General features: G+C 42.0%; 1 protein-coding gene across 2 annotated transcripts in view; it reads left to right on the top strand.

Annotated features, from left to right (window-relative positions):
• KDM4B (lysine demethylase 4B) overlaps nt 1-16,932 on the top strand; it is a 609,325-nt gene that overhangs the window by 36,478 nt on the left and 555,915 nt on the right. For both annotated transcript variants that reach the window (XM_040322534.1, XM_040322533.1), the window contains exon 2: nt 14,104-14,261. In XM_040322534.1, coding sequence (XP_040178468.1) covers nt 14,121-14,261 — 141 coding nt within the window. In that variant the 5' untranslated portion in view covers nt 14,104-14,120. The remainder of the gene's footprint in view (nt 1-14,103; nt 14,262-16,932) is intronic.

The raw sequence follows: 16,932 nt of genomic DNA, 5'->3' as shown, positions 1-16,932 counted from the left end.
GCTCCTTCATACTTTCACTTACAGACACCAAACAAACTTTAAAGCGGTCACAAAATATTCAGCTATCCGGCTATGACTTTTCAGATTGATATCTTTTACGGTTTTTGTGAAAACGCAATTTACGTTTAGTGATTTTTTCAGAAAATGTTATCGGTTATAATGTAATCCTATGGAGCAGGTTTAGAGTGTGTCATGTGACCTTTAGAGTGGAGATCATCCACAAAAAAAATTATCTTTAAAAAAAGGGGAAACAAATTGCTCTCACGCCCACAAGATCTACTTGTCATACACAATTTATATATCAAAACGTAGGTATTTTTGTCTGGTTTCAGGCAATGTGATCAGTTTTGTGATATGTATTTTAGTTTTAGTTCCTGGAGCTTCTAAATGACAACAGCCTGAAATCTTCTCTCATTGACTCTCATGTTAAAAAATCTAAAAAAAATTCCTGCAAAACACAGACACTCTTTTCTAAATCGCTGACATGGCCACATTTTTAAGTTTATCAACATAAATTTCATATCGATGCGTTCACAAGGGCCGTGTCTTTCAAACGGTGAAGTCGCTGTATCGATCGCATGTACGGTTGTGGATTTATTAAGGTTTGTTTGAAGGCGTATTTGGTCTGTGAATTAAAAGGCGTTTGTAATGCTATTTCTTTCCATAAATAGCTTTCCTTACCTCGGTGCAATATTCCTCCTCACTGACCTGGGGGGGGGGGGGGAGAAAACCTCTTGAGGGGGAGGGGCGACCAGGAAGTCAGGACGCTCTCTACTTTGCAGATAGAGAAAGGAGCTGTGTGTCCTAAAGATAGTGTAGTGGTTATGGTGAATAGCTTTGGTGCGGGCTCAGCAATTCAGCATTCCCACGCATCGCATTTTCCTCAGGAAATGCATTGTCTAGTTAGTGGGAATGCTTTAATAAGCATTCCCAGTATTGATATTCGTTTTTTATTATTCTTCTTAATTTTAATTTTATTATTCCGTACGTTTTTTGACTCTGCGTAACTTCTGCATACTTTCAGCTATTGAGACCATTCAACTTTTAAAATGTTCATCTCGTTCAGCTAACGATGGGACTTCAAGTTTTTTTGTACTATTTATACTTTTTAAAATATTAAGCTTTTAGACACTTTTTTTTAACATTGAAGTCAATGAGAACATCCTTTTTCCTGCTTCAAAACACACGTTCTGCCAAAAGTTTCAGCTCCTTCATACTTTCACTTACAGACACCAAACAAACTTTAAAGCGGTCACAAAATATTCAGCTATCCAAACATGACTTTTTAGATTGATATCTTTTACGGTTTTTGTGAAAACGCAATTTACGTTTAGTGATTTTTTTATCGGTTATAATGTAATCCTATGGAGCAGGTTTAGAGTGTGTCATGTGACCTTTAGAGTGGAGATCTTTGAAAACAAAAATTATCTTTAAAAAAAGGGCGAACAAATTGCTCTCACGCCCACAAGATCTACTTGTCATACACAATTTATATATCAAAACGTAGGTATGCTTGTCTGGTTTCAGGCAATGTGATCAGTTTTGTGATACGTATTTTAGTTTTAGTTCCAGGAGCTTCTAAAGGACAAGAGTGACAAAACCACTCTCATTGACCGTCCATGTTAAAAATTTAAAACATTTTCCTGCAAAACACACAAAGACGCTCTTTTCTAAATCGCTGGCATGGCCACAATTTTAAGTTTATCAACATAAATTTCATATCGATGCGTTCACAAGGGCCGTGTCTTTCAAACGGTGAAGTCGCTGTATCGATCGCATGTACGGTTGTGGATTTATTACGTTTTGTTTGGAGGCGTAATTAATGTATTGGTCTGTGAATTAAAAGGCGTTTGTAATGGAATTTCTTTCCATAAATAGCTTTCCTTACCTCAGGGCAATATTCCTCCTCACTGACCTGGGGGGAGGGGAAACCTCTTGAGGGGGGAGGGGCGACCAGGAAGTCAGGATACTCTCTACTTTGCAGATAGAGAAAGGAGCTGTGTGTCCTAAAGATAGTGTAGTGGTTATGGTGAATGGCTTTGGTGCGGGCTCAGCAATTCAGCATTCCCACTCGCATTTTCCTCAGGGAATGCATTTTCTAGTCTAGTTTTAATTTTATTCCGTACGTTTTTTGGCTCTGCGTAACTTCTGCATACTTTCAGCTATTGAGACCATTTAACTTTTAAAATGTTCGTCTCATTCAGCTAACGATGGGACTTCTTCAAGTTTTTTTGTACTATTTATACTTTTTAAAATATTAAGCTTTTAGACACTTTTTTTTAACATTGAAGTCAATGAGAACATCCTTTTTCCTGCTTCAAAACGCACGTTCTGCCAAAAGTTTCAGCTCCTTCATACTTTCACTTACAGACACCAAACAAACTTTAAAGCGGTCACAAAATATTCAGCTATACAAACATGACTTTTTAGATTGATATCTTTTACGGTTTTTGTGAAAACGCAATTTACGTTTAGTGATCTTTTCAGAAAATGTTATCGGTTATAATGTAATCCTATGGAACAGGTTTAGAGTGTGTAATGTGACCTTTAGAGTGCAGATCATTGAAAAAAAAATGATCTTTAAAAAAAGGGGAAACAAATTGCTCTCACGCCCACAAGATCTACTTGTCATACACAATTTATATATCAAAACGTAGGTATTGTTGTCTGGTTTCAGGCAATGTGATCAGTTTTGCGATAGGCATTTGACTTTTAGTTCCAGGAGCTTCTAAAGGACAAGTGCCTCAAAATCCCTCCCATTGACCGTCATGGTAAAAAGTCTAAAAAATGTTTCTGCAAAACACACAAAGACGCTCTTTTCTAAATCGCTGACATGGCCACATTTTTAAGTTTATCAACATAAATTTCATATCGATGCGTTCACAAAAGCCTTGTGTTTCAAACGGTGTAGTCGCTGTATCGATCGCATGTACGGTTGTGGATTTATTAAGTTTTGTTTGAAGGAATAATTCATGTATTTGGTCTGTGAATAAAAGGCGTTTGTAATGGAATTTCTTTCCATAAATAGCTTTCTACCTCAGTACAATATTCCTCCTCACTGACCTGGGGGGGGGGGGGAGGGGCAACCAGGAAGTCAAGACGCTCTCTACTTTGCAGATAGAGAAAGGAGCTGTGTGTCCTAAAGATAGTGTAGTGGTTATGGTGAATGGCTTTGGCGCGGGCTCAGCAATTCAGCATTCCCACGCATCGCATTTTCCTCAGGAAATGCATTGTCTAGTTATTAATAATAACCCACATAGCCCATGTATATTATATAAAAAATAAATAAAATCACCATGCCTGCAATGGAATGAGTAAATGTGAAAGTGGCCTAATTGTAACAAGTGTTATGTAGGTTTTTCTCCCCCCCCCCCCCCCACAAGATCACAATTCGTAGTTACAGATTTGGAATGGTTTGCCGGGGTTATGGCTGAAGATATCAGCCATAACCTTGGTATTGTTTTTTACAGCCAGTGGCTGGCTTTCTCATGAAAGCGTTCCGAGCGGCTTCCGCTTTCAGAAGCAGCGGGAGGGGATGTCGTCCCCCCCCCCCCTTTGACTGCCTTGAAGGACCGGAGCGACGCCATGACGTACAGGCTGGAAGTAAACTATTTGTATTTTTTTTTCCTTTAGGTCGATACGTATTCTTCTACCTATTTTTGGTAAAAAAAAAAAAAAAAAACGCAATAAGCGTTTATCGGTTGGTTTGCGCAAAATTTATAGCGTTTAAAAATAGGGGATAGTTTTATTGCATTTTTATAAAAAAAAATTTTTTTTACTACCAATGGCGGCGATCAGCGTTTTTTATTTTTTTTGTGACTGCAACATTATGGCGGACACTTCGGACAATTTTGACACATTTTTGGGACCATTGTAGGGCTGCAACTAACGATTTTCATAATCGATTAGTTGGCCGATTATTGTTTAGATTAATCGGTTAATAACCTTAGAAAAAAAATGAATTTTTGCGCGATTTGCATTTTTTACATTTTTTTGGGCCAATTTGTTGTTGGGCAGATTCAAAAACACAAATTGCCGCAAAAATGCATTACATGCTTTTCTGTAGCTTCTCCGTTGAAGTATATTGAACCAAAAAAACTAAAAAGTACAGCTTTTGCTTAAAAATAAAATTAAAAATTCCTTGCCCTTTCCAAATACACAGCTGAAAAAATCATGCATTTGAATGTGTCCCATAGGAAACTATGTACATGGACTGTAGTGTGTTTATGCAAAAAACACCAGAAAACACAGAGGTGTTAACTATATGATCAGCATGTACAAATATATAAGTGGTCCATATAGTGAACTTGGTGTTGAGTTATTCCCTTTACGATCAACACTGAGGACAAGGGGGGAATCTTTTCGTCTAGAGGAAAAGAGATTTCACCTCCAAATACGGAAAGGTTTCTTCACAGTAAGAGCTGTGAAAATGTGGAACTGACTCCCTCCAGAGGTTGTTCTGGCCAGCTCAGTAAAGTGCTTTAAAGCGGGGGTTCACCCTATAAACAAAAAAAAAAAACATTATTTTTTTCTTCTAGCATAAAATTCGGCATAGTTGCGCGAGCTACAGTATGCCTGTCTTGATTTTTTTATCCCCGTACTCACAGTGCAATCCTACATTGAAGATACCGACTCCCCACAGGGAATGGGCGTTCCTATCCAGACGGAGGATGATTGACGGCCGGCTCTGGCACGTCACGCTTCTCCGGAAATAGCCGAAATAGGCTTGGCTCTTCACGGCGCCTGCGCATAGTCGCAGGCGCCGTATAGCGCCGTGAAGAGCCGAGACCTACTCCGGCTGTCTTCGGGGAGCGTGACGTGCCAGAGCCGGCCGTCAATCATCCACCGTCTGGATAGGAACGCCCATTCCCCGCGGGGAGACGGAATCTTCAATGTAGGATTGCACTGTGAGTACGGGGATAAAAAAATCAAGACAGGCATACTGTAGCTCGCGCAACTATGCCGAATTTTATGCTAAAATGCTGCTATGGAGGGTGAACCACCGCTTCAAGAAAGGCCTGGATACTTTCCAAAATGTACAGAATATAACTGGGTACTGACATTTATAGGTAAAGTTGATCCGGAAATATCTGATTGCCTCTCGGGGGATCAGAAAGGATTTTTTTCCCCTGCTGTAGCAAATTCGATCATGGTCTGCTGGGGTTTTTTGCCTTCCTCTCGATCAACTGTGGTTATAAAATTGGGTATATGTGCTTGTACGATACTATTCTTTTATTTCTTATGGTTGAACTTGATGGACTTGTGTGTCGAACTTGATGGACTTGTGTGTCTTTTTTCAACCTGACTAACTATGTAACTATGTGTGAACCCAGGCCTGAGATGTTTAGTAACATAACATTGGTACAAAAAGAGCAAATAATCGCTACTGTAAGGGGTTCTTTTTTTACTGTGTGAAAGTAATATTTACAGTAGCGATTTTCTCTTTTTGTACTATAAAGGGCTATTTTTTTTTTTCTTTTTAACCCCATTATGTTACTGGCCGATTAATCGATTATTATAATGGTAATCGATTAATCGACAACTAATCGATTATGAAATTAATCGATTAGTTGTTTCGGCCCTAGACCGTTGTAATTTTCACAGCAAATAATGCATTTAAAATGCATTGTTTATTGTGAAAATGACAATTGCAGTTTGGGAGTTAACCACAGGGGGCGCTGATGGGGTTATGTGTGACCTGAAGTGTGTTTACAACTGTAGGGGGGTGTGGCTGTAGGTGTGACGTCATAGATTGTGTCCCCCTATAAAAGGGATTACACGATTGATGCTGCCGCCACAGTGAAGAACGGGGAAGCCGTGTTTACACACGACTCTCCCCGTTCTTCAGCTCCGTGGACCGATCGCGGGACTCCAGCGGCGATCGGGTCCTGCGGTCCCGGTCATGGAGCTTCGGACCAGGTCGCTGGAGCGCGCCCGCGACCCACGGCTAGGGAACTAGTATAGGACGTACCTGTATGTACATGTGCCCAGCCGTGCCATTCTTCCCACGTATATGTACAGGAGGCGGTCCTTAAAGGAGTTCTCCAAGCTAAAACTTTTAACCCCCTCTGTGCCCGGGCTGTAAAACTATACAAAATAAACTTTCACTTACCTGCCTACGATCCCCCGTTGTTCCGATATCGCCGTCCCGTTCTCCGGTCCCGGTCTGTTCCACTTCCTGCGGGTCGGTGACTCACAGTGCGCTCAGCCTATCAGCGGCCGCAGCAATGTCCCGTCGCGGCCGCTGATAGGCTGAGCGCACTGTGAGTCACCGACCCGCAGGAAGTGGAAGAGACCGGGACCGGAGAACGGGACGGCGATATCGGAACAACAGGGGATCGTAGGCAGGTAAGTGAAAGTTTATTTTGTATAGTTTTACAGCCCGGGCACAGCGGGGGTTAAAAGTTTTAGCTTGGAGAACTCCTTTAAGTGGTTAAAGTGTTGCTTAAGTACCAAAGTTTGTCATCATTCCACGAGTGTGCGCAATTTTAAAGCATGACATGTTAGGTATCTATTTATCCGTCATAACATCATCTTTCACACTATACCCAAAAATTGGGGTATATATTGTGTTTTGTTTTAATTCATTGTAGTGAATTTTTTACAAAAATAAATGTGTTTGCAAAACCACTGTGCAAATAGCAAGTGGCGTAATTTTTTTTTTTCACATTTTTGGTTTGGTGTGCCTCGAGATTCTGACAGATTTTTAAAGGGTGCCTTGGTTGGAAAAAAAGGTTGAAAAACACTGGGTTAGACCCTGCCTTTTACTGGATGGGAAGGGCAAACTGATAACGAATATCCTTTAAGTCAGGGCTCGACAAATCCTGGTCGCCAGGTCGCCATGGCGACTAGAATTTTTTTGTGAGCTGACGCCATCTGGTGGTGAGCCGTTGGTATTACAAGTTATTACCACCAGATGTGTAAGCTGGCGCCATCTGGTGGTGGCCGTTGGTATTACAAGTTAAGCATTACAAGTTAAACAGCAATTCTAATGTAATTTTTCACTATTTTCACTGCCATCTTCTTCCCTCTAATTAGAACCCCCAAACATTATATATATTTTTTATCCTAACACCCTAGAGAATAAAATGGCGATCGTTGCAATACTTTCTGTCACGCCGTATTTGCGCAGCGGTCTTACAAGCGCACTTTTTTTGGGAAAAATTACACTTTTTTTAATTAAAAAATAAGACAACAGTAAAGTTATATCCATTTTTTTTTTATATTATGAAAGATAATGTTACGCCGAGTAAATTGATACCCAACATGTCACGCTTCAAAATTACGTCCGCTCGTGGAATGGCGACAAACTTTTACCCTTTAAAATCTCCATAGGCGTTGTTTAAAAAGTTCTACAGGTTGCATGTTTTGAGTTACAGAGGAGGTCTAGGGCTAGAATTATTTCTCTCGCTCCACCAATCGCGGCAATACCTCACATGTGTGGTTTGAACACCGTTTACATATGCAGGCGCTGCTCACGTATGTGTTCGCTTTTGCGCGCAAGTTTGTCGGGACGGGGCGCGTTTTCTGGCTCCTAACTTTTTTAGCTGGCTCCTAGATTCCAAGCAAATTTGTCAACCCCTGCTTTAAGTCCACAGTACAAGCATAGGCCCATTGCACGCCTCTTTTGTTTCTCTGACTGTTAGGTGGAGACGGCTGACTTCCATGGGTTCATCAGGTGTCTTGGACTTAACAGAAAATTCAGGTTCAGGCTGAGGTGGTGCTTGGAAGTTAGGGGCCAAACAGTAAACTGGCCTGGGAAGCTTGCGAGTTCCAAGTCTCTCCTTGCACATTTCATGATGCCGGACATCCAGACGAACACACGGCTCTCTGAATTTTTAAAGGTGTTCGGGGGAATTCGTATCGCACCAATTCATCCTTAATGCGATCTGCAAGACCTTTACGGAAAGCTGCATGTAATGCTCCTGAGTCCCAATTGGTCTCGGTAGTCAGGGTACGCAACTCAATGGCATACTTCGCCACTAGTACTAGTCCTGGTACCTTGCTGTATGTCAAAAAGTGAGCACTTCGATGCAGAAGCTCTATCGGGCTTGACAAATGCAGTTTGGAGAGATTTCTGGCTTCTATCAGCGTCTTGCAGCACAGGATGATTGCGTTCCAGGTAAGGCGAGACCCATGCCGGTGCTTTCTCTTTTCAACCATGAAATGACAAAAGTCACTTTGGCATAAGAAGTGCTAAATATCCCAGAAATGTTGCAGAAATGCAAACATTTAAAAAAACCTCTGCAGTCCTCAGTATCGCCACCACATTTTTCAGGCAAGGGAAGTTTGGTTGGCACAGAAGATGCAGGTTGGATTGGAGTAGGAGCTAGCGTCTGGACAGGTGTGGAGAAATCAGGTAACCAAGACTTAAGCATAGCACAAAGTTCATCTAGCTTGGCAACCAGAGAAGAAAGATGCTGTTTATGAGCTCCAATCAATGCTCCCTGATGCAAAATCATCTTAACAATCTCAGCAGTGTCAACTGCCATTATGGCCCATTTGTAATGTAAGGTACCTGTGGTAGGTAGTGTCCGAAGTGGAGATTGTGTGCTGAGGATTCAGGCAAAATATTTGTCTGACAGGCAGGGGTCATGCACGAGATGGCGGCAAAGTACAAAATCAGCAGGCTAGAGTGGTCAATAATTCAGGCATGGTAATCGGAGTCACAGAGCTATTAATACACCAAGGGAGCTAGTCCAGACAATCTGCCACTGAGTAGCAGGAAGCGCTGCTATTTATGAGCTGCTTGATTGTACATTGTCCGCAGGTGGGGCTAGTGAGTCCAAGGCAATGCATCAGGCTGGGTAAATATTGCGACAACTCCAGAGCTCCCCTGTGGCACAACAGATAAGGCTGCAACTGTGGAACTAGGAACATCCCGGTTCAATGACACCCAAATACATTAGTGTGTGTGTGTGTGTGTGTGTGTGTGTTTGTTGCCATGAAGTTCCCCCTTGAGATTCATACCAGACTCAAAGGGCCTGGTATGGTCTGATTCCGTTCATAGAAGTTACAAGTAGAACATGAAGACGCAGGGCCAAGTCGGATAAGAAGTATTACAGTGTGAACATGCCTGAGTGGAGATTTCTGAGGGATGCCTGCCGCTGTGTTTTTCAGCAGGCGATTCCCTGCAATGTAAAGGCAATCATAGTGGCTGTTTGGCCACTTAATTGCTGTTACAGGTGGCGGGAGGGGACGTACCCCCTCTCCCAACGCGGTCAGGTGCTTTTCCCAGCTCGTTGCACGTTGGGAGCTGGAGAATGAAACCCGCGGTTTACCATAGAGCTGGTCCCCAGCCATCTCGATGACCCTCGGAGGTCAAAACTGCCTTTTTTTTTTTTTTTTTTATATATATATAAAGGAGAGATCTGGGGACTTGTAGACACCAGATCTCTCTGTAGAGATTACCTATCATGCCCTATTCCTATTACAAGGGATGTTTACATTACATTCCTTGTAATATAAATAAGTGATTTTTTTAAGGGAAAGTGTAGAAATAAATTAAAGGTCCCCTCGTGCTCGCACGCAGAAGCGAACACATGGGTCACACCTGCATATGTAAACAACGTTTAAACCACACATGAGATCACTGCAAACGTTCACGTGAGAGTAAGAATTCTAGCCCTAATCCTCCCCTGTAACATTCTACGAGTGTGTGTAATTTTTCAGCGTGACATATTGCCGAATACCGTGTGGCATAAAAAATTGCGGCGACTGACATTTTATTCCTTAGTGTCTCTGCTAAAAAATATATATGTTTGGGGGTTCTAATCTATTTTCTAGCAAACAAAGATGAGTTTTCATATGGAGGATAGGAGTACCGGAATAGGCCCGGGCAGAAAGTTGTTAAATTAGTAGATGTACCGTATTGAAAATCAGGGCAAAATCGTGGGTGCGCGATATACGCCGATACCCGCTTCCCGCGCTGTGTTTGAACCACTGCGCCGACATATACCGAGCGCAGTACACTCGGGTATAGTCGGGCAGGCTCGGCTCCTCTCGCGGTCACGTCCTGTACGTCCTTTACGCGAGAGGAGCCGAGCCTGCCCGACTATATACGAGTGTACTGCACTTGGTATACGTCGGCACAGTGGTTCAAACACGGCGGGGATCGCGTGGGGAGGACACCATGATGGCCGCAGAAGGATGCCGGACCGGACGAGGCCGCCGATGGACGACGGGCAGGACACGATGGACGACGGGCAAGACACCGACGAGGGGCATCCAAACTGTATTTTTTTTTTCCAGGAATTTTCCTTCAAGTTCGGGGGTGCGCGCTATACTTTGGGGCACGTTATAGCAAGATAAATACAGTATATGGTAAATAATTGAAGTGTTTTGTTGCATTTTTATATTGCTTGTTGTAGACAGTTTTATATTGCTTGTATGTGCATTTAAAATACGTCATCCTATTCTGTAAAATGGTTAAATTCTGTGTGTGTGTGTGTGTGTGTGTGTGTGTGTGTGTTTTTTTTTGTATGGATATACCCGCAGGCATCATCCAGCTAGCCCCCCCCTTTTTTTTCCAGCGGGCGATTCCCTGCTATGTAAAAGCGATCCTAGCGGCACTTTCCGGTGCTTCTCCCGGCTCGCCTGTGCGATCATTGTGTTGGAGAATTAATCTTGCCGGTGTACCATAGAGTGGGCCATAGACCAGATAGTCCCCAGACATCTCTATGACCCTCGGAGGTCGGAAGCGACAATGTGACATTTCTTCCAGTGCCGGCAGATTTAAACACTGCTTTCTACCATAGGAAAGGGATCTAGGGACTTATTAACCCCAGATCTCTTTGTATTACAAGGGATGTTTGCATTAACCACTTAAGGACCGCCTCACACCATTATACAGGGAGTGCAGAATTATTAGGCAAGCTGTATTTTTGAGGATTAATTTTATTATTGAACAACCACCATGTTCTCAATGAACCCAAAAAACTCATTAATATCAAAGCTGAATATTTTTGGAAGTAGTTTTTAGTTTGTTTTTAGTTTTAGCTATTTTAGGGGGATATCTGTGTGTGCAGGTGACTATTACTGTGCATAATTATTAGGCAACTTAACAAAAAAAAATATATACCCATTTCAATTATTTATTTTTACCAGTGAAACCAATATAACATCTCAACATTCACAAATATACATTTCTGACATTCAAAAACAAAACAAAAACAAATCAGTGACCAATATAGCCACCTTTCTTTGCATGGACACTCAAAAGCCTGCCATCCATGGATTCTGTCAGTGTTTTGATCTGTTCACCATCAACATTGCGTGCAGCAGCAACCACAGCCTCCCAGACACTGTTCAGAGAGGTGTACTGTTTTCCCTCCTTGTAAATCTCACATTTGATGATGGACCACAGGTTCTCAATGGGGTTCAGATCAGGTGAACAAGGAGGCCATGTCATTAGATTTTCTTCTTTTATACCCTTTCTTGCCAGCCACGCTGTGAAGTACTTGGACGCGTGTGATGGAGCATTGTCCTGCATGAAAATCATGTTTTTCTTGAAGGATGAAGACTTCTTCCTGTACCACTGCTTGAAGAAGGTGTCTTCCAGAAACTGGGAGTTGAGCTTGACTCCATCCTCAACCCGAAAAGGCCCCACAAGCTCATCTTTGATGATACCAGCCCAAACCAGTACTCCACCTCCACCTTGCTGGCGTCTGAGTCGGACTGGAGCTCTCTGCCCTTTACCAATCCAGCCACGGGCCCATCCATCTGGCCCATCAAGACTCACTCTCATTTCATCAGTCCATAAAACCTTAGAAAAATCAGTCTTGAGATATTTCTTGGCCCAGTCTTGACGTTTCAGCTTGTGTGTCTTGTTCAGTGGTCGTCGTCTTTCAGCCTTTCTTACCTTGGCCATGTCTCTGAGTATTGCACACCTTGTGCTTTTGGGCACTCCAGTGATGTTGCAGCTCTGAAATATGGCCAAACTGGTGGCAAGTGGCATCTTGGCAGCTGCACGCTTGACTTTTCTCAGTTCATGGGCAGTTATTTTGCGCCTTGGTTTTTCCACACGCTTCTTGCCACCCTGTTGACTATTTTGAATGAAACGCTTGATTGTTCGATGATCACGCTTCAGAAGCTTTGCAATTTTAAGAGTGCTGCATCCCTCTGCAAGATATCTCACTATTTTTGACTTTTCTGAGCCTGTCAAGTCCTTCTTTTGACCCATTTTGCCAAAGGAAAGGAAGTTGCCTAATAATTATGCACACCTGATATAGGGTGTTGATGTCATTAGACCACACCCCTTCTCATTACAGAGATGCACATCACCTAATATGCTTAATTGGTAGTAGGCTTTTGAGCCTATACAGCTTGGAGTAAGACAACATGCATAAAGAGGATGATGTGGTCAAAATACTCATTTGCCTAATAATTCTGCACTCCCTGTACGTCGGCAGAATGGCACGGCTGGGCACAATCACGTACAGGTACGTTGCCCTTTAAATGCCCAGCTGTGGGTCGCGAGACTCGGTCTGAGGCACCGTGACCGCTGGACCCGATCACCGCCGGTGTACTGCAATCGGGTCACAGGAGCTGAAGAACGGGGAGAGGTGAGTGTAAACAAACCTTCCCCGTTCTTCTCTGTGGCTTGTCACTGATCGTCTGTTCCCTGTCATAGGGAACGACGATCAGTGACGTCACACGTCCAGCCACGCCCCCCTACAGTAAGAAACACACGATGGGACACACTTAACCCCTTTTAGCGCCCCCTAGTGGTTAACCCTTTCACTGCCATTGTCACAGTAATCGGTGCATTTTTATAGCACTTTTCACTGTGAAAATGACAATGGTCCCAAAAATGTGTCAAAAGTGTCCGATGTGTTCGCCACAATGTCGTAGTCACGAAAAAAATTGCAAATCGCCGCCATTACTAGTAAAACTAGTAACTAACATTACTCTAAACTGGTAGCATGTAAACCATTTTAAAAGCGTAGCCTATGGAGATTTTTAAGTACCAACATTTGGCACCATGCATGTTGGGTATCTATTTACGCAGTGTAACATCTTTCACATTATACAAAAAATTAGGGATAATATTATTATTTTGTTTTTAACCACTTCAGTACTGGGCACTTTCATCCCATCCTTCCCAGACCAATTTTCATCTCTCAGCGCTGTCACACTTTGAATGGAAATTGCGCGGTCATGTAACACTGTTCCCAAATTATTATTTTTTTTTTTTTTTCACACAAATATAGCTTTTTTTTTTTGGTATTTAATCACCTCTGGGGCTTTTATTTTTTTACGCTACAAATAACAAAAAAAAAACATTTTAAAAAAAAGACAGATAATTGTAAAAAAAAAAATCTTAGTTTCTGTTATAACATTTTGCAAATAGGTAATTTCTCTTGATAAATTTTGATCAAAAAAGATGCTGCTACATTTCTTTGGTAAAAATAACCCAAATTGGTGTTTAGTGGTGTCTGTCCCCCATCACTGTAGAGAATCGCATTTGAAAAATTGCTGAAATACTGCCGCCATTTTATTCTGTAGGGTCCCTGCTTTATGTGTATGTGTGTGTGTGTATATATATATATATGTATGTATGTATGTATGTATGTATGTATGTGTGTGTGTGTGTGTGTGTGTGTGTGTGTGTGTGTGTGTGTGTGTGTTCTGCGTAATTTCCTAGGGAAAGAAATATGATTTTTTTTTTTTTACATGTAGGAGAGGAATGCTGGTTGAAATAATACTTGGTGAGTCCTGTCTATGCAGACAACTGTTCTGCTGTATTGTCACTCTCTAGCTTGCTCTCTCAATAGACTACATACTGCCACATTTTTATAAATGTGCTGTATTTATCTGGTAACCTGAGAAATGCTGTGCAGCAGTTGATGGGGTTAATTCCCTATAACCACTTTTAAATTGAAGCTTGTGTTAGATACATTTTACATCATTGCATGTTCAGTAATGTGAACATTCATGCAGACTAGTAAAGTTACAAATAGATTTACTTTATTGTTTGCTTTGTAGATGTGGAAAGGCTGAGTGTGCATATATTGCAACGACCTTCTTTTAGCTGCTAATGATGTGTTTTTTTAATATAATAAATATATAACATTTTATATTCTATATTTTTTTTGGGGTCAGGCTCGAAGAAGGTCACCATGGGACCAGAGACTTCACAGGCACAGAATTCTAATTGCAAGATTATGACATTTAGACCTACCTGGGAGGAGTTTCAGGACTTTGGAAAATACATGGCATATATAGAGTCTCAAGGTGCACACAGGGCTGGTTTGGCTAAGGTAAGTAGTTCTTAATCACTAGTTATTTTATACATTTTTTGTAAATCAGGAACTGTTGTTAATCACCAGGAGAAGCATGTTCTTTTTCTCAGACTAAGAACATTTCTCTACAAGAATCAAAGAAAATACTTGTTAATGAAAGGACTGTTGTGAACCAGGGGTGTCCAACCATTTGACCTTCCTGGGCCACATCGGAAGAAGAGGAATTGTCTTGGGCCACATTTGCTAGGGGACGGTAGCCTATTCATTTCAGTGGCCTACTGCACCCTCTATTTCATGCAGGAGAATTGAGCCATGGGAGCCTGGAAATGGCATGGTGCTTTTCAATCATTCAATCATGCAATTTCCTGTCTGTTCTTACACCTGAAAATGCACTGCATTTTTAGATGCGTGGTGATGCCATTACAAATGACTGGCAGCCCTGCGTGTCTGTAAAGCAGTGTGTTTTGGTTGCGGGTGCGTTAACAGCTGCGATTCCGCACCCATAACTACTTGTAACCTAGCATTTTTACAAACTGTCCTCGCAGTTAGTGGGGGTTGACAACCCTGGTATTTGGTGATCACCATTCAGCCAAGTGGCAATTACTTGCCTTGTAGAATCTGCTTTAGCTGTTTTTCTGGTACTTTTACAAAAAATGGCACCTCTGGCATCCCTTCAGCTGTGCTCATTTCTGTCGCCTTTAATGCTGCTGCGGCTTTTATGCAAATAGATATGCACGGCATCCCCTGCATCCATCCATACGTGCTTCCGTGGCTTTTTTTTGCAATGGGTTCTTTCAGACATGTCCTGGGCCACATGCTGAAATCTCCTGGGCCGTGGGTTGGACACCCCTGGCGTAAACATTGTAGCCTCTGTATTGTAAACTAGTCCTATAAATCCAACATGTAATGTGGCTAAACAAAGGCAGACATGTTTGAAGTTCAGCTGCTGTAACCACTGTGGCTCCTTTCATATTAAGAGAGGTATAGTAGACTCCAGAGAGAGATATCATCTTGCCCTTGTACAAATCATTAGTAAGACTTCATTTAGAATATGCAGTAGGCAAGACTGATCATAAAGCTGCGGCCTTCGCAGATGACATACTGTTTTTTTATTGCATCCCCAGAAATCTTTTCTGACATATATCTAGGGGTCAAATTGACTCCCTCGGTAGACAAAATATTCACAGCTAATTTTCCACCAATAATGTGGGATCTGTTGGCCGACTTGGAAAGATGGAATAAAGCAGGGATATGCAATTAGCGGACCTCCAGCTGTTGCTGAATTACAAGTCCCATGAGGCATAGCAAGACTCTGACAGCCACAAGCATGACACCCAGAGGCAGAGGCATGATGGAACTTGTAGGTTTGCAACAGCTGGAGGTCCGCTAATTGCATATCCCTGGAATAAAGGTCCTTATACATGGATGGGTAGAAATGCGATGCTTAAAATGAGCATCTTGCCAAGGCTACTGTATTTGTTTTAGACCTTACCAATAGTTATTCCAGGGCCATTTCTGAAATCACTGTGTAGTATTTTTATCAGATTTATCTGGGCAAAAAAGCACCCACATTTATCCTACCATCTCTTGTCCAGGCCTAAAACCCAGGCTGGTATGGCATTTTCAGACCCAAATCGATACTATCAGGCAGTACACCTCGCCAGGGTTATGGCGTGGTGCAGAGATGGGGGATATAAAACTTGGGTAGCAATTGAACAATCATGCACCAAGATCCCACTTCAATGTGTGCCATGGTTAAAGCGGAGTTCCAGCCACAATTTCACTTTTTTATATATAAATACCCCTGTAATACACAAGCTTAATGTATTCTAGTAAAGTTAGTCTGTAAACTAAGGTCCGTTTTGTTAGGTTGTTACAGCATTTAGACACTTTATAAAATAGAAATTGACTGGGGCCATCTTAAGTGTGGGCATCATGAAGCCAGACTGTATGACTTCCTGGATTTCAGCCTTGCAGATCTCGCACATGCTTAGTGCTGCACAAGCAGGTTTCAGATCAGGTTTTAGCACCTGTACTGTCCAAGTCACATGATTCTTCAAGACTGGGGAGTGCACAGACTCCTGGAAAGTTACACCCACTACATTCCCAGGAGTCTGTGCGGTGTAGGTTAGGAAGCTTAAGCACCTAGGTGCAGGAAGAGGGAAGATGAACTATTCTGCCTAGCAACAACACTTTAAGAATTTTTTTTTTTTTTTTTAGATGCCTTCAAAGGACTAATGACATTTTTTTAAAACTACTGATGTAATGTTATATTTATGGGTGGAACTCCACTTTAAGGCCAAGTGCACTTGGCATATTGAGGCACCATCCCTTGATAGGGGCAACTCTGCGAGTAATACAACAAAGACATTTTTTCTCCAAGGCAGAAGGAGAAATATCTCGGATGTACCCAATATTGGGAAACGCAGCATTTCCTCCTGGATATACAGATAGCTGTTTCAGACAAACGGTGAGACAGGGTAAATTTCGTTTAGGTGATTATGTTGAAGAACATAGGTTGAAGACTAGGGCGGAAATACAGTCGATGTGTGATTCATCCATTTCTCCTCAATGGTTAGTAAGAGCTGTGTTATAAAATTCTCACACAATGGTAAAGATTGCTGCATAAAATCTATCCGGAAAGGAAAAATATGTGCTGGCGTTGTGGTGAGGCAGAGGGCAATATGCT

The sequence above is a fragment of the Rana temporaria genome, chromosome 1 (assembly GCF_905171775.1).
Source record: "Rana temporaria chromosome 1, aRanTem1.1, whole genome shotgun sequence".
NCBI lineage: Eukaryota > Metazoa > Chordata > Amphibia > Anura > Ranidae > Rana > Rana temporaria.
Note: the sequence above shows the minus strand (reverse complement) of the source record. Positions and strands in the feature narration are given on the sequence as shown.